At 38.4% G+C, this 25,281-nt stretch overlaps 1 protein-coding gene and 1 pseudogene across 2 annotated transcripts in view; one reads left to right on the forward strand and one right to left on the reverse strand.

Moving 5' to 3' along the window:
* Window positions 1-3,136: 3,136 nt before the first annotated feature.
* The window catches only part of LOC139980702 (phosphatidylserine decarboxylase proenzyme, mitochondrial-like), a 32,940-nt gene continuing 10,795 nt past the window's right edge, over window positions 3,137-25,281 (forward strand). The window contains exons 1-3 of one of the 2 annotated variants that reach the window (XM_071992550.1): window positions 3,137-3,271; window positions 5,222-5,326; window positions 7,433-7,632. In XM_071992550.1, the coding sequence (XP_071848651.1) occupies window positions 5,239-5,326; window positions 7,433-7,632 (288 nt within the window). In that variant the 5' untranslated portion in view covers window positions 3,137-3,271; window positions 5,222-5,238. Of the gene's footprint in view, window positions 3,272-5,221; window positions 5,327-7,432; window positions 7,633-21,097; window positions 22,306-25,281 lie in introns of those variants that run through there. The other variant, XM_071992549.1, reaches the window with a different exon arrangement.
* On the reverse strand, window positions 13,788-14,020 carry LOC139981727 (U2 spliceosomal RNA; annotated as a pseudogene).

The following is a 25,281-nucleotide window of genomic DNA, read 5'->3' on the forward strand; positions in this document are numbered from 1 at the left end:
AGCGCGTAGCCCGGGCGAGAAGTGGGGGAAGTCACCCCTCCCAAAACTAGAAAAAGAGAGGGAGACAGAGAAAAGAGAGAGAGAAAGTGTGACCATGAGCGGGGGAGGGGGGGGGGGGGGAGAACAACGTAGAGAGGTGTCACACAAAGTGTCAGAAGTGTGGAATACCTCATTCCCATATCATGACTGAAAATAGACTTCATAGAGAGAGCGGTGCATTTAAGCATTTTGTTCTCCACACTTTTGAAAAGCTATCGACGCCGGTAGCCTACATAGGGTCACACAATCGGAAAGGAGTGCAAACCACTAAATTGTAGGCTATATATATAGGGGCAGAAATCGAACAAATATGTTTTGGGCCTTTATTCAATCGAATTTGGACCGGTTGTGCGGGAAGTGGAGCGGACATTTTCTAAATTCAGCATCCGAAATACGAGTATCAATGGTAAACGAGAGACTGGAAGCTCTGCTTCAGTAGTATATATCGTGCCACTTCACCCCCCCCCCCCCTCCTTGGGAGTCCACACGGGGCGTCATTTCGGCAGTCCAAACGGGGCGAACACGGGCATCATATCGGGATCCCCATTTTTCTATTTATTATTTCTTTCTTTATTTTTTTTATTTTTAAAGCGGACTCGCGTTTTTCACACGAGGTCGTCGTCGACGTTTTCATCGACGTTGTTATCGTTAACAGCAAGGAATTTAATTAATTAATTACAAATATACACGTTGTCTCTTTTTCGGGGGCCGTTTCGTTGGAACATGTTCCTTCAAGATGAAAGAGATTGAAGATAAAAAGCAATCAAAATGCTTATTGGAAACTTTTTTATTTTCGTGCGTTTATATATAAAAGCCGGTGACGCTGTTGGAAATGCACTTGATTTCTCTGATATTATATGATAAGTTCAAAATGTCTGGTGGATTCAAATATTGAAAATCTCACGTTGTGGCCGGTTGGGACGTTTGGACTAGCGCCCAAAAGTAGGAGTGCTGCCGGAGCCGCCTGGAAAAAAAATCGCATACCGGGACAATGTCTCCAGAGTAACAGAGACTTAGTACCGAAACCTGCCTGGTACCGTTTAGACCTGAGAGGCTGCGGCGTTAAGTGCAATATATATTTATATAAGTGAGACGTCATAAACTACGTTCATGATTGGGAGAAAGATAAGTGGCCGACAGACGAGGAGGAGCGGAAGGCGAGGGTGCGAGAAACGGGCCCAGACCCATTTTATCAGCACGTTTCGCAGTGCTGCAAAGGTTTTCCAACGTGCAAAAACTGCATAGATTTCTCCTAAGATTGTCGACAGCCTCCTATCTGATGAACCGAACCACCAGCAAGCGACGAACTCAACGGCTCTTTTTAGGGCCACCAAATATTCCAGAAAGAGCAGGCTTTTATTCTGCGTTAAACATGCAATCTGTGTCTTTGTGCCTATTTTTATTGATTTGTTTTTACCCGTTTTCATAACATGCATTTTCACAAAGAATGATAGCTGTCTCCACTTTGACGGCCTGGTTTTATTCACGGTAAGCAGGCTCAAATATTAAGGAGGGAAACACTAAACTTGCATGCGTTGAACTTATTGTCTGTAGTTTCTATTTATATATACTTGAATAATTTCTACCCAACGAATAAATTTTAGGCTAATCATAAGCAGTATTTTGAAAATATTAGTATAATTTTACATGGATAAAATCTCTCCCGATTGGATAAATATTGAAAACTCTGCAGCCTCTAAAGTCCGCCATATAGTACAGCTATAGTGGGCAGGGAAAACTGGCAGCTGTGATCCGTTGGTAGGGGTATGGGTAGGGGTATGGGTAGGGGTGGGGTAGGGGAAAAGAAGAAGAAGAAGAACCTTCTCCATTTGGGTCAATATAATACGAGATACCTGCGTGCAGTGGCGTAGGAAGGTACTTTTGAGTGGGGGGCTGAAGACTGATGGCTGGCCTGGGGGAGGGGTCCAAGGGGAGGGGTATCCCCCTCCCCTTTGGATTTTTTTTGCATTTCCAGGTGGCCTCAGATGCAATTTGGTGCAATATAGCACACTTCAACTCTTACTCCATTTTGTAAAGAATTTTGCATTTTCACCTGGCCTTAAATGCAATTTGGTGCTCCAAATGAGATTTTTTTCTCATTTGGAAATGAAAAAGGGGTTTTCTGACTTGCGGAGCGGGGGGGGGGGGGCGGAATGATACTTCCGCCCCCCATATTTTTCACTGGGGGGGGGGGCTGGCGCCCCCCAGCCCCCCGGTTCCTACGCCCTTGCCTGCGTGACATGTACTTACCCTAACGTATTTATGCTACGGTCAGAAGTTACCAACATATCATGGATATATTTAGGACCCAGTCCTCTAACAGACTTAAACACAATATTATTTTAAAGTACACCCTCTCCTTGATTTTAAGCCAATGAAGATCATGGAATAGATCAGTCACATGATCATATGTACTTCTACCATATATCATTCTTGCAGCAAAATTTTGAACAGATTGGAGTTGATATAAATACACCGATAATCCTATAATCCCCGGTAATCTCGACGATGAGTATATATAGGCCTATCCCAGAAGTATAACTTGAAGCTAACAGTTGTCTGATGATCGCTCAACGCGTGAAACTCTGAGTAACAACTACTAGTGTTCCACTAGTCTCAACATATACTGCGGCAACATTTTATATTAGTACTGCACAAATGTTATTAAAATTGTGGACAAGATAGCACCATATTCACCTTCCACTTTATTAAAGTTTAAATCCCTGCCCTGTACGACTAACATCCTAGCAGTACAAAATTGGTGATTGCACTTACCGAACAAATATAAAAGCATTGAAAGGGGAAGAGAGACCTCCCCCCCCCCCCCCTCTTATAAAGAATTCTTAGCATAGTGTAGTCTATATGGTCATAAAAGTCATATCAATACAAGCATTCTCTGACCCTTAAATGAGGGGGGGGAATTACCCACCCCTCCCCTGACCACGAAGGCTGGCTACTCGCCTGTCAACGGACAAATTAAACTTTCCATGTTTCCTTATCCATACGAAATGAGTAGGCTTTATATACACAACTGTGAGTAAATTTTTCGACAACGCTGCCAGTTTTCCCACAACGCCTGGATCGCTTTTCTTCTCGCGCTATCAAATTGGCCTTTACACGTCCAATGAGTGTGATAATATCTAGAAACTACCTTTCCCATCAGTTGGATTGCGAAACACATTTATTTGCAGGAAATCGCTCAGAACTCGAAGAAAAAGGAAATCGTGCACTGGTATGTACTTTTCATTATAAGGTATATACGAGAGAAATATAAAGGTTCGTTTTCAATGTCATTGTCATTGCCTGTACTTTTTTAACGATTATTGGTTGACATCCGTTTTAATGCTTTGGGGACATTGTCGTAGAACTGGTACTATAGTCGATTTATACGAAGTTGTCCGTCAGTGTGGTTTGGGAAGTGTCATGGCCTACAGAACGAACTTCATGACCAGTGATCTATGTTAAAGGTATGCTGTACAGACCCCAACTAAAGCAAGCTATCATGCAAAAGTTTGTTGAGATTATGTATTAATTATGTACATTATTATGTATAAATCGAACTTGCCTTTGTAGTAACGCCTGCGACATATTCTTTCTTGTACTGTGAGGGTCTTTATGTGAACGCTCTATTACTAACTAGACTATAGCAGACCTGTCAACGCTCCCGGTTTTACCGGGAGACTCCCGGTTTTTACCCAAATCTCCCGGCCTCCCGGTTTCATATTCTATTCTCCCGGTTTTTTAATGTTTCATCACTTGCGAACTTTCTGAAAATAGCCAACAGTTACCTGTAGTCCTATGCCTATCGCGTAATAAGTGTAATCTAAAAATAGATTGTTTACAAACACGTTACGACTGACACAGTGCTGTGCGGGACTCTCAACCAATAGCAGGCTGCTTTGTCAGTTCTCAGACTTAGCCCAATGTTGTTATTGTACGTTGGCCTTGGTCGAGTCCTGAATACAGTACAGTAGTACGGCGTGCACTGTGCATATGCCATGGTGCACAAGTTTAATTAGCACAAGTTGTCACTTGTTTGTATATGCGGCCTACCGAATGTGTGCAGTTCGCATGTAGGCTACTTGTATACGACAAAAAACAGTTAAGTTCTATGCCGGCACACACTTTACCTGGGTCCTCTTCGATGCTAGGTGAATATCATGTCTTAAACTACGATTTAAGAAACGGCTGTTTCAAACATCTCACTAATTCTTTCGGCGACTTTAATCTCTATTCATTGAGCACAATAGCATAACCTGCGTATCAACCCGTACAGGGATTATACGAGGTGTCTACGCGGCAATTTGTTTGTCAACGATTTTATACGCGATTGTACTTGTTTATACGTCTTTAAACTATCCTGTGCGCGTACACATGTCCAGTTATACATGAGCGGTACTGTAGACTATTTATTTAGGAGTATTTATATAATTTCAGTTGAAAATTACCAACCTCCCTATTTTCCCCTTATTCTCCCGGTGTTTTGGCCCTGAAAAATGTTATTCTCCCTATTTTGGGGTCAAACAGGTTGACAGGTCTGCTATAGACATGAAAATATTTCCACACAGTGTTTACACAAAGAGCCTATAAGAACAAAGATTGCAAAACTAACATAAAGCTTCAAATTAGATTTTGGTTTGCTTGTTATTATAAATGACAATAAAGCCTTTTATATGTATTCTTAGTACAGCAAAATGGAGGTGGTTGCTATCCATTTGATACAAACAATAGATTGTCATGTCTACCGAGTACCTCCTATGAAAAAACTACACTGTCGATATAAACTTATAAATGGATTATCAAATTAAAGCTACTTGTGTTCAGTGCACATATATACAACATTTTCATGAAAAAGTTGAGAAATAATCAATAGAGTTCAGTTTATATTACAAAACAACTCATAGTAAAGAGATATTACTGGTGGGTGGGGGGAGGGGAGGTTTGGAGAATGGAAGCAGTACTTTGAATTAGAATTTAAATTTTATATTTTGTTCTTTTGAAGTATTGAAGTATTGGTATGAAAAATTTCCTCTCCAGCTTTCAATAAGCCTACTTGTGCAGTGCAAGTACCTTGCAAATGTGCTCATCAGTCTATTTATTTCTCATACAATTTTTTTTTTAAATAAGATTAGAAATATTAAGTAAGTTTAGCATAATGATATCATCTATATGCTACCAACAGATTTATAAGGTGCAGATATGGCATTCAGAAGTGCATTATTTATGAGACATGGAGTGAAGTGCATCCTTAAAAGGGAAGGCAGACAGCAGCTATGTAGAAATAAAGGTTCGTATGATTATTAACTTTGACAAAATTTCATGTTATTGGATAGCGCCCTCGCAAAGTAGGTTTTCAATTGTGTTATGATACTGTATTGAAGAGTCATTATGATTGCCTATCACAGATAAAACTTCAGTTTCATTGTGATTAAATAATTTATTTAAAATATTAGTTGAAAACGTTTGAACTGTGTTAAGTGCACAACCTCCCTGTGATGGTAGGGGTATTCTAGGGAAGGAGGAGGTTGAGGGTGTGATGATGGATGCAATGAGGAATATGAGTGGCTGAGAAAAGGGGTAACTGCAACAAGTTTATGTTCTACACTTTTTATATCTAGATAGATAGATAGACAGACAGACAGACAGACAGACATACAGACAGACAGACAGACAGACAGACAGACAGACAGACAGACAGATTGTTTATTCAATCAATGAGCAATAAAATTACACATCGAAAATTAAAACATTCCTCAAGCTCCTTAGAATAGAAATAGAAGAATAGAATAAAAGAATAATATGTGCAAATAATAATTTACAGGTTATTATAAAGTTTGACGGCAGATGGAAAGAAAGATGAAAGATCTGTCTAAAGTCTCTGCCTAATCTGGTAGGAGTTATTGCAAGTACCCTGTCCATTATCACAGCAACACTAGTAACACTAATCGACAGCATTGGTTTAATGAAGATAGCTCGTAGGTCCTTCTTGCACATAGGTATAACACAGTTACACCTTTTAATCAACATTTACCATAGATACAAATGGAGTGTTGGTTTATTATCATTACTGTATACATACTTTCTTCTCATTAGCCCGGGTGTGATCTCCGTATAAAGCCCACAAGTGTTTTGTTAGTTTCTGAAGGTGTTCCCCAAAGTTCAATATTAGGACCACTTCTATTCATTATATATATATATCAATGGCATCTGTCATATCTCTAATATTGCAAAAACTATTTTATTTGCAGATGACACTAGTATATATTTTGATTCCAATACAAATTTACATGACATAGTATCCATGGAGTTGAATAAATTTTACGACTGGTTTGCAATTACTAAGCTATCACTTAATCTTGATAAAACCAGCTACATTGTTTTCAATAAAAGTAAACCTTTTTCTTGGAAAAAAGATATTTTAATGGATGGTAAGCCAATCAAGCATGTACATAGTACTAAGTTTCACAGAGTATATATTGATAGTTAACTAATACTTAGTGTGAACATATATCAAATATTGCAAACACACATGGCGAAAAATGTTGGTATCATTTCTAAGTTGAAACACTACTTTCCTCAGAATATTCTTAGAATGCTTTACCCATATTAGTTTTCCCCATTTTTTATATTGCTCTATTACAGTATCTGGTCTGGCGCCTAAAATGTTTATCTTCACCCTCTTGAAATCCTACAAAAGAAAGTTATCGTCATATAACTCATTCTGAATATCGTGAACACACCAGCTCACTTTTAAAAATGCTCAACTTATTAAATCTAGCAATATTCTTAGGCTGAATGTAGCCACATTCTCTTACAAGGCTTGGAATGGCTTACTTCCTGCAGCCTTTCATGACTTCTTTACTATAAACAGCGCCATACATAGTCACCGCACTAGAAGTGCTTGTCAAGCACACCACAACTTATGTAATACAACATTTGGTACGTTAAGTTTAAAGAATCGTGCTATAAGGACATGGAATTCTCTTACTGCTACTATAAAATCTAAACCATCTAAAGTAACATTTAGTAATTTCTCAGTATTGATACGTTGTTTATATTGTATGTTATAAATTATTCCTTATTAAGATTTCCAATTATGCATATACATTTTTCCCTTGGGAGTCCTTTTACTTTGTTAAGCCTGTATTGGCTTTTTTAAGGACTTCCCTCCACATTTATATTATTATTATTATTACGCTGTTATTTATATAGCGCATAATCCACAAGTTCTATGCGCTTTGACAACTTATATATTTATTACCTGTGGAAAATAAATAAATAAACACACCAGTTTCATTCCCTTATCTTTGATACTTTATGTTCTTGCTGTACTGTGCTTGTTTTATATTATTTGTGAAAGAAACAAGTAAGCTGAAATAAATTGAATTTTCAGGTAGTCACTCCTCATGGAAATCTCAGTTTGTGGGAGCTGGTATCATTGGCTACGTGCAGAATTTGAAATGGGTGCCAATTCCACTTGGCATTGGATTTGCTTATATATGTTACCAGCAGTACGGACATATCAAGAAAAGGGAGCAGAGGATGATACAAGGTGCTTCCAGTGTAGAAGAAACATTAGCTAAAGACTGGCAGGTAAGTCTGTGTAATTCTCGTCAATTCACCTCTTTTGGTAAAATAAATTAGCATCAGATGTGTACAATATAGGGTATGCATATCTCGTGAAATTTCCTCTATTTTATAGTTTAAAAAAGGTTGCATATAACAGAATTGAATTATTTTTGGTTTCGATGATAATCGTAACCTATGCATTCTTGATGGCGCATCGGTGTGTGTGTGAGTGCGTTTATGACGCCCAGCTTGTAAACACGATATCTCAAGAAAGGAAGGTCAGACCAATTTCATATTTAGTTTGTAGAAGTACCACATTGAGTAAAAGAAGTCTATTGTTTTTAGTGGAGGTTAAAGGTCATTTGGGGTCACCAGGGGTCAAATTGTGGAAACATTGTAAACGTGATATCTCAAGAGGGAATCATGGGCAGACCTCATATTTGGTGTGTTGGAGTACCACATTGTGTAAAAGAAGTCTACTGTTTTTGGAAGAGGGCAAAGGTCATTTGGCATCACCAGTGGTCAAATTGTGGAAACCTTGTAATCACGATATCTCAATACTGGAAGCTTGGCTCTAATGTAGTGTGTAGAAGAACCACATTGAGTTAAAGAAGCCTATTGTTTTTGGTGGAGGTCAAAGGTCATTTGGGGTCATCAGAGGTCAAATCGTGAAACCCTTGTAAACATGTACATACTCACTACACATTACGTCAGATTCATGAAGAAAACTGCTCATGTTATATCATCGAAACCACAATGCATTTTTCATTCTGGTTTAATTAAAGAAAAGGAAAGAAGTCATTGAACCACTCACTTCAGGATAATATGTCATGTGCTCTACCATCTGAGCCCATATTTGATGGCAATCCCAATATAATTATTCCTTTGCTGGGTGAGCCAGTCAAGAGTAACCAGGGATCACACAATATTATCATTCAATTCAAATCTTGAAGGGAATGGAAGAGATTTACAACTTGTAATAAGAACAAATTCAAGTAAATCACGAATAAAAATCTAACTGAGAAAAGGTTACAAAAATTAAGAGCAAAGAAAAATGTTTGGAAAGAAGAATTAAAATAGTGACCTATTGATTGCAGTTGCTATCTTCTATAAAGTGAGTAACCCAACCCATAGTTGGAGGCAACTATTTTTTCTTTGCTGGGGTGCCAGTCAGAAGCAACAATACCTTGAATTCCATGTGACCAGGAAACACATTCCACCATCATTCCATGCAATCCAGAAATTAACAGGGTCAGGATTTCTCAAAAGAATTGGCTTTCCCAAAAATTGGATTTCCCCCAAAAAAAGTAATTCACATACAGAGAATGTACTGCAAAATATAAATCTCACAGTCAGGCTCATGTTCATAATTTACTATCAACATGCCCATAGTATGTTTTGTACTTACAGGACATTGCATAACAAGCTTAACATTACTAACTGATACTTACATTTTACATCTGAAGGTAAAAACAATTACATATTGTTGAAGTTATGAGAGTAGGAATCCTGTTTAGCATCTGTTGATATTTCAATAACTCATTTTGTTTTACACAATTTTTAGGTACTCCAAACTGTGTAGATGAACCCCATTGGGTTTGGTAGAAGTCAATTAGAAAAGTTTTGACAAGATTACAGATGAAAGATATTGCAGTTTGGCAGTGTCTGTAATAGTGTCACAACAATTTCATTGAAATGGTTTACGTATGTTTAACTTTGTTTAAGAAATTTGTTAAAGCTTGCATATCTAGATAGTTCTTCTTTAATATTTTTGCTGTAAATTTCCTTAGATTTTAATGTGCATATCATGAGAAAGACTTGATTTATTCTGTGAAGGCACTAGGTATACCCTAAACTGTATATGAAGAAAATGTATGTTTCTGTCTATCCACTGTGTCATGAAATTCACATGTGTTCTACATTCCATGACTGCACAACCATAACAAATCATTTGACTCTGTTCTATCTAGATGGTTGTCAAAGTTTTGTCTGTTTAATTTAAAACAATAAGTTTCTTCCACTGTATACCAACTGTCACCTTACAATGCCTTGATAAATCCCCTGATAGTTCAGATATCTTCAGACCTTCCTGAAGGTGACTTACACCCACTGCCAAAGTGTCAGCATTACACAATCTCAACTTTGCAGCTCAAGTTCTGAATAGAGAGGTTTCTAACAAACAATGCTCAATGTCTACAGACAACATTAAGTTTGAAGATAACATTTTACACAAGAAGGCAATTATGGTTTAGAAGTTGTTACTGTGCATAACACTGCCATTGCATGTTCTAATTAGCTCATGCTCTTATTTGTTTTAGAAAACAATGCTATGTTAGTATGTTTCAAGTAATGTTTGTTATTGCCTGATATTGATCTTAATAATGAAGTTATATGGGGATGCTAACATACTTAAACAAATTTCGTTGGTATTCAGGCGCGTAGCCAGGAATTTGCCAAGGGAGGGGCGAAACTGTAGATTCGGCATTGCAAACTATTTAAGCGTAGCACCACCATGGTTGGCACGAAGCGTACAAGAAAATTTTGGCTGAAAATGCCTCCCAGATCGCTGGAAATGGCACTTCCCAGGCCTTGTAAGTTGCATCTTAGCATTTTCTCTTTTGAAAATACTAGCGATATCTTAAAAACATTAAAATATTTTTTTTTAAATATGCTCAAGGGGGGGGCAGCTGCCCCCTTCGCCCCCCCCCCTTGGCTACGCGCCTGTTGGTATTATAATGTGATATAAAACTTTATAGGTTTCAGAGGCTTTGAAATTCTGCAAAAATGATTTGCGATGAAATTACGTCATGTGAATTCTAAAATGAAATTTATTTTGATGTCACTCCTTCCTCTGTTTGCTGTGGACGTCATGATTACACTTACAAAGATAGACAGCAGGTAAAAATCCACATTTGTAGGAAAAATTGATCAGGTGATTCTTCCAAATCTTAGCTGGTTTTCCTCTATGACTCTAAAGGCAATGTGCATAGACATGTATACTTCACCAACCTTTTCTCCTAAACCCTTTCTTTCTCTTCCCATCCATCCCCTTTCCTTCCCTTCCCTTGCCTTGCCTTGCCTTGCCTTGCCTTGCCTTGCCTTGCCTTGCCTTGCCTTGCCTTGCCTTGCCTTGCCTTGCCTTGCCTTGCCTTGCCTTGCCTTGCCTTGCCTTGCCTTGCCTTGCCTTGCCTTGCCTTGCCTTGCCTTGCCTTGCCTTGCCTTGCCTTGCCTTGCCTTGCCTTCCCTTGCCTTCCCTTCCCTTCCCTTCCCTTCCCTTCCCTTCCCTTCCCTTCCCTTCCCTTCCCTCCCATTCCCCAACAAAAAGTGGTTGTGTAATATCTCTGATTAAAAATACAAATTGGTTGACTTGATTTTATTAATGATGGAAGAAGGTTAAGTTACGTTTTAGTCAAATTTGACCTTTAATGCTATTTGTTCATTTCAGTTCAGTTTAGATGGCATGACCAATACAGACAAATTGTATTACATAGACTATTTTACTTGAATGGTAAGGTGATGGAGCAGGTAGAAAGAATTGATTAAACATTTACTAAATCTGTTTGTTGTTATTGTATTGTTCTACTTGTTACAGCTTATTGCTACATTGATAACAGGAGGATGATTAAGCAGTTTGCTGAGTTGTGTTGGTGCACATTAATTGAGATTGGATAAGTACAGTGACTACTAAATCAACAACTTTTAGCAAAGAATATGTCAGCTGTTAAAATGCATTTGGGAGAAATACAGCTCGAATGATGACCCAGGCAGATTTTCATGTAAGGGCAAACAGTGTAGGACATTAGGAGGATAGGCATTAGCAGGCCATAAGTTGGAAGTATTACAGCCACTTTCCATCCCTCATCTAGCAATGCAGGCCTTGATTGAACTCTGATAGTTCCAAGACACAATATGGACATATGGACAAACAAAACGGACAGAATATGACAAACAGTATGGACAATATATGACAAACAATATGGACAGTATATGACAAACAATGTGGACAGAATATGACAAACAATATGGACAGAATATGACAAACAATATGGACAGAATATAACAAACAATATGGACAGAATATGACAAACAATATGGACATTATATGACAAACAATATGGACAGAATATGACAAACAATATGGACAGAATATAACAAACAATATGGCCAGTATATGACAAACAATATGGACAGTATATGACAAACAATAGGGACCGAATATGACAAACAATATGGACAATATATGACAAACAATATGGACAGTATATGACAATAAACATGGTCAGAATATGACAAACAATAGGGACCGAATATGACAAACAATATGGACAGTATATGACAAACAATATGGACAGTATATGACAAACAATATGGACAGAATATGACAAACAATATGGACAGAATATAACAAACAATATGGACAGTATATGACAAACAATATGGACAGTATATGACAAACAATAGGGACCGAATATGACAAACAATATGGACAATATATGACAAACAATATGGACAGTATATGACAATAAACATGGTCAGAATATGACAAACAATAGGGACCGAATATGAAAACAATATGGACAGTATATGACAAACAATATGGACAGTATATGACAAACAATATGGACAGTATATGACAAACAATAGGGACCGAATATGACAAACAATATGGACAGTATATGACAAACAATATGGACAGAATATGACAAACAATATGGACAGTATATGACAACAATATGGAAAATATATTACATGAATTTTTATGACAAAAAGATAATTTTATAACCTTTTAAGGAGTGTCCCCAAAATTCAATTTTGAAAAATTTGAATGTCCAAGACCATGGGAACATTTTCGTCGGGGACGTAAGGATTTTGCTTCTCGCATGGTTGGACTTGATGAACTAACTGATGTAATTTTCTGCAGTTAAATATTTAGTGACATCTCCGTGCATGCGTTTTATGGAGCACGTAGCAGACCCGTCAACTCTCCCGGTTTTACCGGGAGACTCCCGGTTTTTACCCGAATCTCCCGTCTTCCCGGGTTCATATTGTATTCTCCCGGTTTTTTAATGTTTCATCACTTGCGACATTTCTGAAATAGCCAACAATTAGTCCTATGCTTAGTAATTCCCCACAGTAACGCTGAACAGGAAAGGCTATTCAGTGTAGTTCGCAAAACATGGCCCTGAAAAAAAGTGTTATTCTCCCTATTTTGGGGTCAAACAGGTTGACAGGTCTGACGTAGGCTCATGAGAGTGTACAAATTGTGAAGAATAAGTTCATCCTGAAGCAACACCTTATCACAGAATTATCTTCCATGAATTGAATTTTAATAAAACCTTACATTCGAGAGCATACCGTGGTATAATACTACGGTATTTATTGAGTACAGGAAGGTTCGTCAGTATTTTGCTGGTATTGATTTCTAATTAGTCAACTATACTGTCTTTCCCTTAATTTATTGTGTTAAAGAGATCATGCAATGAAAAGTGCACAGCAGAACGTATTCCCAGCCATTCTGGCAAGTAAAAACCTAAAATGTAGCGCGTAATACATTATTTTCGATCATGAGTTATTGTAGTTTTTTTTTTAAATATGCAACAATTCTCCTAGAACCATATAGGTGTAATATTTTGGCAGCAACAGTTGATATGCCGACGAAGTTGAGATATCAGTTGAGTTCAGTGAATAAGCGCGGGAGTGCTTGTTCAAAGCCATTCAATCTACATTAAAGGCTACCAGACTGCGTGTTTCAGTGCTTCTTTCTCGTAAATACTTGGTCATATTTACATTAGAAGGCAGTTGGGAAACATTCTAAAATACGTTAAAGTCTGCGCAGCTGCATATAAAGCACGTTTGTAAAACGTGCTTGGCTTATCTTTATGGCATTGTCATTGTCTGCACTACCGTAATGTAAATGTGACCCCGTACAGAGTGTTTCGAAGGCCTGTAAAACATAGTTAGGTCCGACTCGCGTTAGTTTCAGATATATTTTCCCTTCAAAAGCTTTAAAATATGCACCGTTTTACTGAATGGTTGATATGGACCAGGGAGTTGTTCCATAACAACTCCCTGTATGGACTAACTATTACCGCATAAGGCCGACCTTTAATGTCACAACTTGAAATCAATAACACGGTAATGATGACGCTGCATTTAAACAGTGTATCAATTGACTTGCAAGTATTTATTTCAAATTCTTTGAGTAACACGTGAAACATATACTGTTTAAGAAAAGTCACCCAGGAAAAGAACCTGCGCACAAAAACCAAACTACCGAACGACTGATCCGCTCTCAACCCCAGTCCCCTTGCATCGGGACTGTGACTGTGATCATCGTCGGGTGTGTATCACCATTCCCCTCGAAAGGGAATAGATACTACACATGATCTTAGCCAAAAGGCCGAGAAGCGAGAAACATAGGCTATACGAATAAGAGTGAATGGAAGAGCTGAAGAAACGGTGATAATGTCATCGGACCTCTGTTTCCTAAACTTTGCAATAGACATAAGGAATTTTCAAAGAAGATTACGTAACATGATAGCGAAATCAATAGTTGTGAACGTTCGCGACTTTCCACTTACCGATGTGGAAATTTACGTTTTTGGTCCCGCTCAGGAAGAGCATTGTGCTGTGTTTTTATCTACAGCTCATGGAATTTTCCCAATCATTGGTGGAATGTAACTTTGACTTCCTTATATACGTAAAAGGTTGATAGTTATGGTTACATTCGTGCAATATTTTTCCATGCCCTCCATGAATTGAATACATATCCATCAGACTGTTCAGACAACTTTGAGAGAAGGCGTGAAACTCAACGTTTATTTTCGAAAGGTCGAAGTCTAGAGATATAGTTATTTCTCACTGGCTAAACTTGACACTAAAATATCATTGATGGTGTGGTTGCCAGAAGCAGCGAACTGCGTAGGCTCCTATACTCTCGTAGACATGACATGTGCTCGTGTTATTGAACATATATATTTTAGTGGATTTTATTTAGGCTTTATCATTGTTTTCAAGCATGTTGTCACAAAATGCTTGAAGAAACTAATTAAAAACCAGTCTAAAACATATATTTCTGCCTATTTTTGTTTACGTGTTTAACCTTCCTCAGTTTAAGCAAGTGTTGCTTCTGGAAATTATTTTGGGTCTTTTTTAAAGGGATGATTGTAACCTACAAAAATTGAGAAATATAGCACCATTTTGCATCTAGGCATTCCCTAACTTCAAAAAAATTTCAATGGGAAAGTGACACCCCTCCCCTTAGACCCCCCTCCCAGGACGGCGATCACTAGTTAGAAACATATCAATAAATAATGGGCCGGTCTAGGTGAAAAATGCCCGGGCCGGTTTTAAGACCCGGTTTTAAGACTGGTCATTCAGTTTACGTCAAACTGTATTGCCTCGTGTGTTTAAGTGTAAACGGTATGTCTCTTCCTTATCCGTAGAACTGTTTCACTGCATCGTAACATTGTTGTATCACAGGGGCGTATCCAGGGGGGGCGCAACAGGCGCGCGCCCCCCCATTGGCCGTCACCAAAACAAAAAAAGTTTAGCAAAAAAAAAGAAGAAAAAAAAGACGACCTTTATATGAGATGTCGGTGATCGCTCAACCCCCCCCCCCCTCCCGTATGCTTTATTTTTTGTTTGCCAAAAAAAGGTTCTGGCGAAGTTCGGCGGCATAATAGTTTTAGAAACATAGATGGTAATTGTGTTTGTATTATCACTATAAACACTAAATGACATGCCAGCCATACTAAATTGTGCATTTTGTGTCCATATTTACTGGAAATGTTGCTTATTATTAAGGTCGAAAAATGGATCACATATGGCCATGGGCGGCAATCCTGGGTGGAGGGGGGATATATCCCCCCATGAAAATGGGTGGAGGGGATGTAATGCACCATATCCCCCCACCAAATGCCAGGGATAAGAATATTTTCATGCCTACATTTATGCATCTTCGTTAATGTACGGCTCTTTTTTAGCTTCATTTCTCGCCTACCATAAACGCAGTGCGATCTTTTCAAATAAAGCGTCTTTATAAAGCAAAAATAGTTGACTGTAGGCTTCATTGGCCCTATAACAACAAAATGTATTATTGCGCCCACGGTATTGATATAGTACATATATGTACCCTCATAGTATTCATATAGGCCCTATAGTAGGCCTACACACGTACATGTTCCCTCGAACAGCTGAGAATCTCATGTAACCAGGGTAATGCTTAATACACGTTTCACCTGGATGCCCTAGCAATCGGTACCTAGGAATGTAACTATGTGTAATTGTGTATTGCATGTGTATAGGCCTATAATAGCCTGCATGAGGCCATTTTCTTCATCGAATAATAACAGAGCCCTCGAACATTCTAACGTTGCGCCTGAAACAAGATTGACAGGGGCAATTTTCCCAAAATAACACCCGAAATTAAAAAAAAAAGTATTTTGGATCCTGATTATGAGATATTTCGGACATGACATCCCTATTTTAAAGTTGGGTATATGCCGCTTGGAAACCTCGGGAAGTGCCGTGTCCGGCCATCTAGAGGGTTTGTTAATCCCAAAATTTTCTTGTACGCTTCGCGCCAACTCATGGTGGCGCTACGCTTAGATAGTCAACAAGGCTATATCCCCCCCCCCCCACTCGGAAGTACGGATCGCCGCCCATGCATATGACACCATTTTGCATTTCAGCCCTTCTTTGAAAGCAAAAATTGTACACCCCTCCCCTTAGACCCATCCCCTAGGACGGCGATCATTCATGCCTGGCGCCCCCCCCCTATTGGAAAATCCTGGATACGCCCCTGGTATCACATACTGACCGGGATCGCTTCTGTGCCTTTTGGCTACGGATCATGTGTAGTATCTCTATGACAGTCGTATTACACATCTATATATAATCACATACGCACAGTCCTGATGCGGGGTGCCTTGAGTTGCGGAGAGTGGATCAGTATAGTTTGGTTGTTTGGTTATCGTGCTCAGGTTCTTATTGGGTGACTTCTCATTATACAGAAAGGTGAACGAATCTTCCTGTAACCTTAACTTGCGCGTTCAACGCCTGTGTAGCCCAAGAGTACATGAGTTCGTGAGGATGTAGTCTGAATAACCTACGTACGTAAATTTGCTGGTTGATGAAACTCGAGAGCACAAACATTAACAATAAAACAATGTAGAAACGAATAAGAACAGAAACAAAACATGTTTTTGGAAAGAACATAGACAAAATCGTTATATAGCTCAATAACTTCTTTAACTTCTTCAAAATTCATTTATAATTTCCTAGTCAGTTGTCTGTTCACGTTTAACTAAATAATTACAGAAAGAGAAATTACTTTCAAAAGTACAACAACGAAGAGATAGGAACGTATAAAATGTGTATCAAATTCGAGTTTTAAAAATACAACATCTTTGTCGGACAAGTGACAACACCGTTTTGTCATAGAAATTTGAACTAAAATTTTGCCACCCCTCCTCTAAAAAAAAAAACCGAAAACATTTCATCCACTGAAAACACAAATATCAAATATTGAACAACTATGGCTAATTTGTTCGATTGACGTCACTCATAGGGTGGTGTCACCCTATGTGAGTGTGAAGTCAGATTGTCATATAAACGACACTCTATTGTATATTGGGTCAACATCATTGTCATAGAGTCATTTAGCTCCATTAACGGTGAGTGAGGCTTTATCGAGACATTCTGAGAAGTGCCCGTTTTTAAATTACCCTCTTTTTGAAGTTGTAGTTAAGAAAGTGCCATGTAGTTGAAAATTAAGGTAAAGAGTAACTAAACTGAGCATTTTGTTGGAATACATTCAAAAACTGGAATTTTTGGTAAGAAATGCACAGAGGATCCATGCACTTTCTTCGAAGGATTTGAGTTAACTTTGTGGTTTGCCCACTTACATCAAAGTAACATGTATGACCTACTACCCCTTGATGTTTGTGACCGGCCATATAGAACCCTCTTCCGATGCGGGCCCCTGTTTATCTCATTAACTATAGTCGTTTGCATTTGACTGGTGGGGAAGGGATAATTTATAGATGCCTAAGATGCGGCGTGGAATCAATATGTTACATTTTGTTTTGTTGATGAATTGGCTTTTATACTTAATCTGCCCTTTACCTTATAGCTCTTGTTATGATATGAGAGTCTTTAATAATATAGCAATACTAATCCGTGCATATAGACATATCATGGTAAGCAATCGCAACACTGTTGAATATGTTTCTGCTGGTATCGGCATATGACAGGATTACAAGAATTTAAACGATGCAAACACAATGTATTACGAAAGCTACAGGTATAAATTACACAAATATTTAGGTTTGGCTGGTCTTGTTTGATAAAGAATACTAACAGACTAACTACCAGTAAAAGCCTTTAGGTAGGGTTTACATCCCCCACCCCCGCCCCGCCCCCTCGCTCTCTATTCTATTATAAAGACTAGTCTAAATATGTACAGCGTTGACTATAACTGACGCACGAAGGAAATATACATATAACGGTCCGTATTTTTTTAATGAAAATACTATTTTTCCACGGGTTTCTATGAAAAGTGCCCTTTCGTTATTTCAAAAGTGACCTTTTCTTACGCAGTTAAGAAAGATGTATTTCGAAACAGCCGTTTTGATGAAACATGAAGAATCAGCAGTACTTAAAAAGTGACGTTTTGTTGAAAAACATTAAACTACTGGAATTTTGTGTACCTAAATGCAGAGAGGTTTTATCGGCATACGTTTGGAGGTACTCTGCGGTTTGCTTCCTCAAATTAATGTCGTATGTCTTACTGCCCTTGGAAGTTTGTGCCCCGACCCAACATTGAACCCTCTTCTGTCGCCTCTGTATATCGATCGGACCTTCCATTACGCCACATTCGTGTTATCTTCGCACAGGACAGGTCTCCTTCTGATTGAAGTGAAGTCAAAGTTTATGAGACTAGAAGCTGTATAGCCTGTCTTTGTATAGATATATAAGTGTGCTCAATATCGCCCCTGCTAGAATATTTTAATATAACTACCGCATCTGTATAAGCGAACATTATTAGTACCCTGCAACTGAGCTGATGACAGGGGTAACTGACCGAACTGTCAAATCACATCTCGGAGTTACGTAACTTGTACAGGATAATCCTTCGATTAGGATAACAGAAATTAATTAGAGCGGTTCGTTACGTCACCGATGTTGACCTTCTTGCAACTTGGGAGTGATTAAAATGTCCCAAAGCTGATGTGATCCGTCTCCATACATTGATCCTTGCAGTAACTTAATATCCAAGTTAAATCTGCTGGTTGGTCAATGACCCCAGACTGTTGATGTGTATGGTAGTCAGCATGACCCCAGACTGTTGATGTGTACAGTATGGTAGTCAGCATAACCCCAGACTGTTGATGTTTATGGTAGTCAGCAGGACCCCAGACTGTTGGTGTGTATGGTAGTCAGCATGACACCAGACTGTTGGTGTGTATGGTAGTCGGCCTGACCCCAGACTGTTGATGTGTATGGTAGTCAGCATGACCCCAGACTGTTGATGTGTATTGTAGTCAGCATGACCCCAGACTGTTGATGTGTATGGTAGTCAGCATGACCCCGGACTGTTGATGTGTATGGTAGTCAGCCTGACACCAGACTGTTGATGTGTATGGTAGTCAGCCTGACCCCAGACTGTTGATGTATATGGTAGTCAGCATGATCCAAACTGTTGATGTGTGTGGTAGTCAGCATAACCCCAGGCTGTTGATTTATGGTAGTCAGTTTTACTTTACAGTACCACGCGTTTAGTTTCACACACTAAACTTAAATAATACTTAAAATATTAAAATAAATATGGACATTAAGCAAAAAAAGATTGCAACGTCGAATTGAAATGTTTCCAGGTTCCCATATTAATGATTTAGCCCAGAAATACAGCATTTGTGACAATGTTCTAATGCTGGTACTACCATGTTTGCGGTACCCTCTATCGTGCATCAATGCACATCGTCCTGACAGTATTCACAATTACCTACATTCATCTAAGAAGCCATTGGTACTAAGCATATGGCATGTCCAATATGAACTGAAGGCAATGAAAAGTTAAGACATCGGTTGAAAATTGGTGCCACTTTTACCAGTGGCATAGGAAGGTACTTTTGAGTGGGGGGCTGAAGACTGATGGCCGGCCTGGGGGAGGGGTCTAAGGGGAGGGGGTGACCCAGGGAGTGGCCTCAGATGCAATTTGGTGCAATATAGCACACTTCAACACCCACTCCATTTTGTAAATAATTTGCATTTTCACCTGGCCTTAGATGCAATTTGGTGCTCCAAATGAGATTTTTTTTCTCATTTGGAAATGAAAAAGGGGTTTCTGACTTGCGAAGTGGGGGGGGGGGGGGCGGAATGATACTTCCGCCCCACCATATTTTTCACTGGGGGGGGGGCTGGCGCCCCAGCCCCCCGGTTCATACGCCCTTGTCTTCTACAATCATTTAAAAGTGACATCTTTAAAGAGTAATGGTCTTAATCTACGCAGCAGCGGCTCAGGTATAGTGTCTGCCATTTGGCTCCGTTGTGTAGCCATGTGGCTTATGTACATTCGACAATGAATGTGCCGGTACAGTTGACACGATAGCAATTCACCGTGATGAAGCAATGGAAAGTTTTGGTCTTGGAAGATTATCTTTGATGAATATTCATCGCTTGATGCAGCTATACAGCCAGTTGGAACAATTTCTATGCTAATACCTCTCTAAAACTGTACTCCAATATCATGCTCTCAAAGAATGGTATTGTCAGTACAAATAAATCCTAACCTGCCTCTGATATATGATATATTCATACCGCGCGTACTGTCAATACGAGTGCTCTGAAGCGGGACATATCACTACAGCATAGAAAAAATAGACCCGACTGGGTAAGCTTCACAAAATAACTTTACAGTTGAATGTTTTGTAGCCTACATATTAGGGTACTTTGGAATTACACTGGGGATAAAAGGTTATTTGGCATGTGGCATCAACATGTGTTCTAAAGGCCTGTTATCTTTAAAGAAGAATTTCAAAAGTGATAATTTATGCTCCATGGGAACATGTATACTTTGACGCGGAGAACAGTATTTTTTCGAATGGATGCAGTTTTTGAAACTTCACTCGGCGCAACCAGGGTTGAAATATAATTCCGACATTCGCCCACCGCATGATAGACGCAGACTTTTGTGTGCGGTCTACCAAACTAAATGATGTATACGGATCAATTTCGAAGATATATCATTCGAATGTTCGAAGCATTTGATAACCAAATCGTGAGCTTAAAAATCTTTCGGTGTAAAACTTATTGCAATCAGTTTACCTTAAAAGTAGAGTGGGGGTATTTTACCTGTACTTGGGAATCGACGGGAATTGTTAACTTTTCCTAACGATTGGTGCGCCCTCTATATAAATATGCATAACAGTGACCTTTGACTTCCTCACGGCATGTCGTTCGATATTTGTGCTCAGCAACGGGAATTTTCTTTACGTGTTGATTGTATTTAGTACACATTGCTCAACCAAACAAGTGGGCGGAGCCTAAATAGGTTGCACATTCTTAATGCATGGCTGCATAGTGCATGTAAGTATGCAGCCTAAACCTAACCGATCCCCGTTTTGACAAGTACTTTTCCAATACCAAGCCCTGTACATTTGTACGCTTATTCCACGTTCGGGAATCGAAGGAAGTGGTAGGCTAGGTTAACACAAGCGGACCTTAGCATGAAGCACCGATCGATGAAACATCCGTAATTTCTGAGTCGAACCAAAGAGATAACCTTTCCTGTGAAATTCCATTGATCTGACAACGTTGACTAACCTAGCCTAACGGGAACTTACATTTTCTGCTCGGGAGTCATTTTAGGCCAAATTATAAATGTTTAGCGTAGCCTAGCCTATCTTAGTCCTATTTCAAGTATTTGACGGTATTCATTCATTTGCATCTGCCTCACCCATTCAGTAAACATTAACATCTCTATGCGGATTTATGATATTGGATACACATATTGACTGGATTGGAATACATAAGAAAGTCTTCGATTCAGGTTGTCATTCAAATTTATGCCGGATTCTCTGCCAAAACTTACCGCTTCCTGCATGCAGTAACTGTCCTTTTACATTTGGGGAACACGAAATTAACACTAGGCAAGTTAGGCTGCATAAAAAAAATGTATCACCTGCCTAGCAAGTGTAAGGCTTCAATTTGTACTGCATTGGCAAGTTATTACTAAGCCACTACTTGGTTTCAAGTACTCCATGAGAGTTTCAATGAAACTTGGAATTTGAACAGCCTCAGAGACTCGGACAAGTAAACTTGAGGAGAAAAAGTTATTAAATAAGGCTGAATGGTTGTACCATTCTAGCAGATGAACAGTAAGTGAACATGGCAACAGAAACACTACTATTCTTAGGACAGGTTCCCTACCTGTTTGGGGTCTTCCTTGTTATACAAATCTGGTACTTTGTGTACAACCACTTTTGTCCATTCCTTGACAGAATTCCACATTTAAAACATTTAAATCCTAGAAGAGCATGTGTTAAATTTGGATTACATTTGGTGCCTTTAGCAGAATTTTTAGCATGGCAGGGCAGTAGAAACTGCAGTAAAAAGCATGACCATGGTGAGGAATCTACAGATGATCCAGATGAATTGGAACTTCCAGATTGGTCTTATTATAAAGAAGGTTTTGTAAGTATTTTACATGATGGATATTTTTAAAAGTAAAATCTGTGCCAGTATACAGGAGAAATGTAGCCACAGCATTTCTAGTATTAGTAATATATGGCAACAGTTTGCTTTGCAAATATCCAACATTTTTATGACAATTACAAAAGTCTCTTTCCAAAATGATGTATGCAATTGATCAAGCTGAGAGTCCCTGGTCAAGTTTTGCACAAAGTGAAATTTGTGGTATATAAAAACACTAGTGGATTCTACAGCTTTTGTTCCTTAGATACAGTATGTTTCTAATCATGTACTAAGAATGAAAAGTTCAATGGTTTGGCCTTTTGTTCATGATTTGAATTTATTTCAAATAAATAGGTTTTTTTGTTATCAATGAAAGAATCTGCTTTAAAGATAGTGTTGAAAAATTTGAAAGTTGATGCAGAAATAGAGAAATAGGTCAACATTCCTTTTTATAATGGAGGGGGAGGGGGAACAGGTTTATAGGGAAAAGACATTATTTCTCATTATTTTTAATGTTAAGTGTACAACATGACTTGCTATTTCATTTCCTCACAAATTTCAGGAAGTATAAACAGGACATTGAATAAAACATAGGTAGTACCCCCAAACTGAAAAATGAGTCTACAGTATCCATCTGGTTCACCAAGATGGGCTCATTGATCCATAAATAATTAAACCTGTCTGACATACTACATACAATACTGAATGTGTTGCTCTCTTTCTGTAAGCTTATTTATGCTAATGGAACTACTGTACACTGTTTCATTTCAAGCAAAGTGGGAATTTGGACAATTCTTTTCTCTTAAATCCGATACAGTAGCTGGCACACTTCAGTTCTTATTGAAGCCTGTAAATAGTGTTCAAGTACTATAATACTAGTGCTGATAGTCGTAATGGATTAATCGCCACTAGTCTCGATTACACTTTGGAAGTTCGATTAATCGCACTCAAAACCTAAGTTGCGATTACTCAACTACAAGCTAGCACTACACTTAATCTGCTTTTGAAAAACAGCCTAAGTACAGTACCTATCAAACACAACACTAAAGCAGTTTGTTAGCAAATATGGCAAAGGTATGTGGTTCCCACAATGCTACACTAGTGTTGTGTTAAAAATCAGCAAGCACCTGCTCCGGTTAGATTCATGCATTTACTTGTTAGTAATACGATTGTTCTGCAGTGCAACATTCGGTCCTACAGTAGCAATGTTTAATCATTGCACACAATCGCAAATTCGTAATTAATAATCTTTTACAATTGCCTAATTATTTGTCATTTCGTCATACATGTTTACAAGAACTTCATTACCAACCTGGTTCACATTTATTGGAATTTCTGATCGAGTGTGTCGATTGTGGTGTAGTTTTATTGCAAAGTGCAAACTGTATGCCTGCTATCACGCTAGGCTAGAGCCTAGAACGTTGAACGTCCTTCTACAGAAAACTTGCATACTAATCATCAACACTGCAAGGTGTTACATCTATTCATTGTTTACACGTTTGCTTTTATTTGTACTAGTAATTGTAGTAGCCGCGTAGAAAGTTTTTTATATACTATGAAGGATTTTAAGAAATGTTGTAGATGGAAAGTTGCTCACAGTTTTTGTTTGGTAGAAGTTTTAACATGATTTAGACACCACACGTTAAGACATGTTAAGAAGAAATAAATAAAGACCATGGGGAAAGATTTGTTTTGAATGTATTTCTGCAATGTAAAAATGACAGTGATGACGTCATAACTGTAACAGAGTAATCGCGAGAAAAGCTATGAGATTAATCGATTACAAAAAGAATGAGTTGACAATCAGTTCTAGTTCTACTGTATGCTAATTTTTGGATATTAGTAGTAGTTTCAAACCAGATTATGCATTCAATTACAGACACTGATTCACCAAATCACCCCTACCCATAATTCATCTGTTTCTTTACTGATCACTTTATCAGTACTAACAGCACTTGGTCTACTATAAATGTCAAAATAACTTTGTTCTTTGTTCAGCATCATTGTTTTAATTTTAGTCAGGAGTTTGTCCTTCTAGGTCATCAGAGACTGCATAAAACTGTCCCGAGTAAGAACTACAGTACTTGGAAAGTTAACAAATAAGTCTGTTTACCCACTAACTTTCCTTAATAGTTTAAAACCCATCTTTTCTATTTCTGACAGCATTGCAAAGTTTGGGAGATACTCTTGTACAATTTAACAGATATCACCTTCTTGATACATAGTACTGTGTCATCCAGCACACTGTCATGTTGTACCTTAGACACAGTGTTAGACCACCAGTATTCACAGTGTCTTATAGCTTTAAGTAGTTTAGTTAATAGCAATCTATACTGCTTTCAAGTACTTTGCTGTGTGAAGTCAGCCATTCACAGATCTCATTGCCATACAGTAGATGGGGAGACACTGTTCATCTTTACTAATATTTTACTTTTCAAAATTACTTGCCTTCCCTATTTAGCCAAGCTGTCAACTATGTACTCTGTCATGATACTATTACAATTCATGCAAGATGTACTGTACTTGGGAGATATAAATAGTAGAGGTCCAAATGTGGAATTTGTAGACTTTTGATAAATCTAAATTTGGTCAGACCAGAAGGAAAATTTATAAAAGAACAAAGAATTTGGTCACCACAGAAATTTCAACTACCCAGTATTAGCAAGCTATAACAACCCCTATGGATAACGAGCCATTGATTGAATCTTTTGGGTAATAACTATGGGACTGTGTGCATTAAGTTGGGCTAATGGAATATTGATGCCAGAATAATGAGAAGTTGGAGAACAGTGTGCAGTATTAACATTGATAATTTGGTCATATCAGAAGATCTAACATAATGAAATACACCTTACGGGTGGCATTGCTGACATTTATTTTAAATTATGTGAATATCTTGTAGTGAACCAAATTGGTAAATAATATAATATTATTCACTTTCTCTGCTGAAAACTTCTTTTTTGTTGGACCATGGAA

The sequence above is a fragment of the Apostichopus japonicus genome, chromosome 15, assembly GCF_037975245.1.
Source record: "Apostichopus japonicus isolate 1M-3 chromosome 15, ASM3797524v1, whole genome shotgun sequence".
NCBI lineage: Eukaryota > Metazoa > Echinodermata > Holothuroidea > Aspidochirotida > Stichopodidae > Apostichopus > Apostichopus japonicus.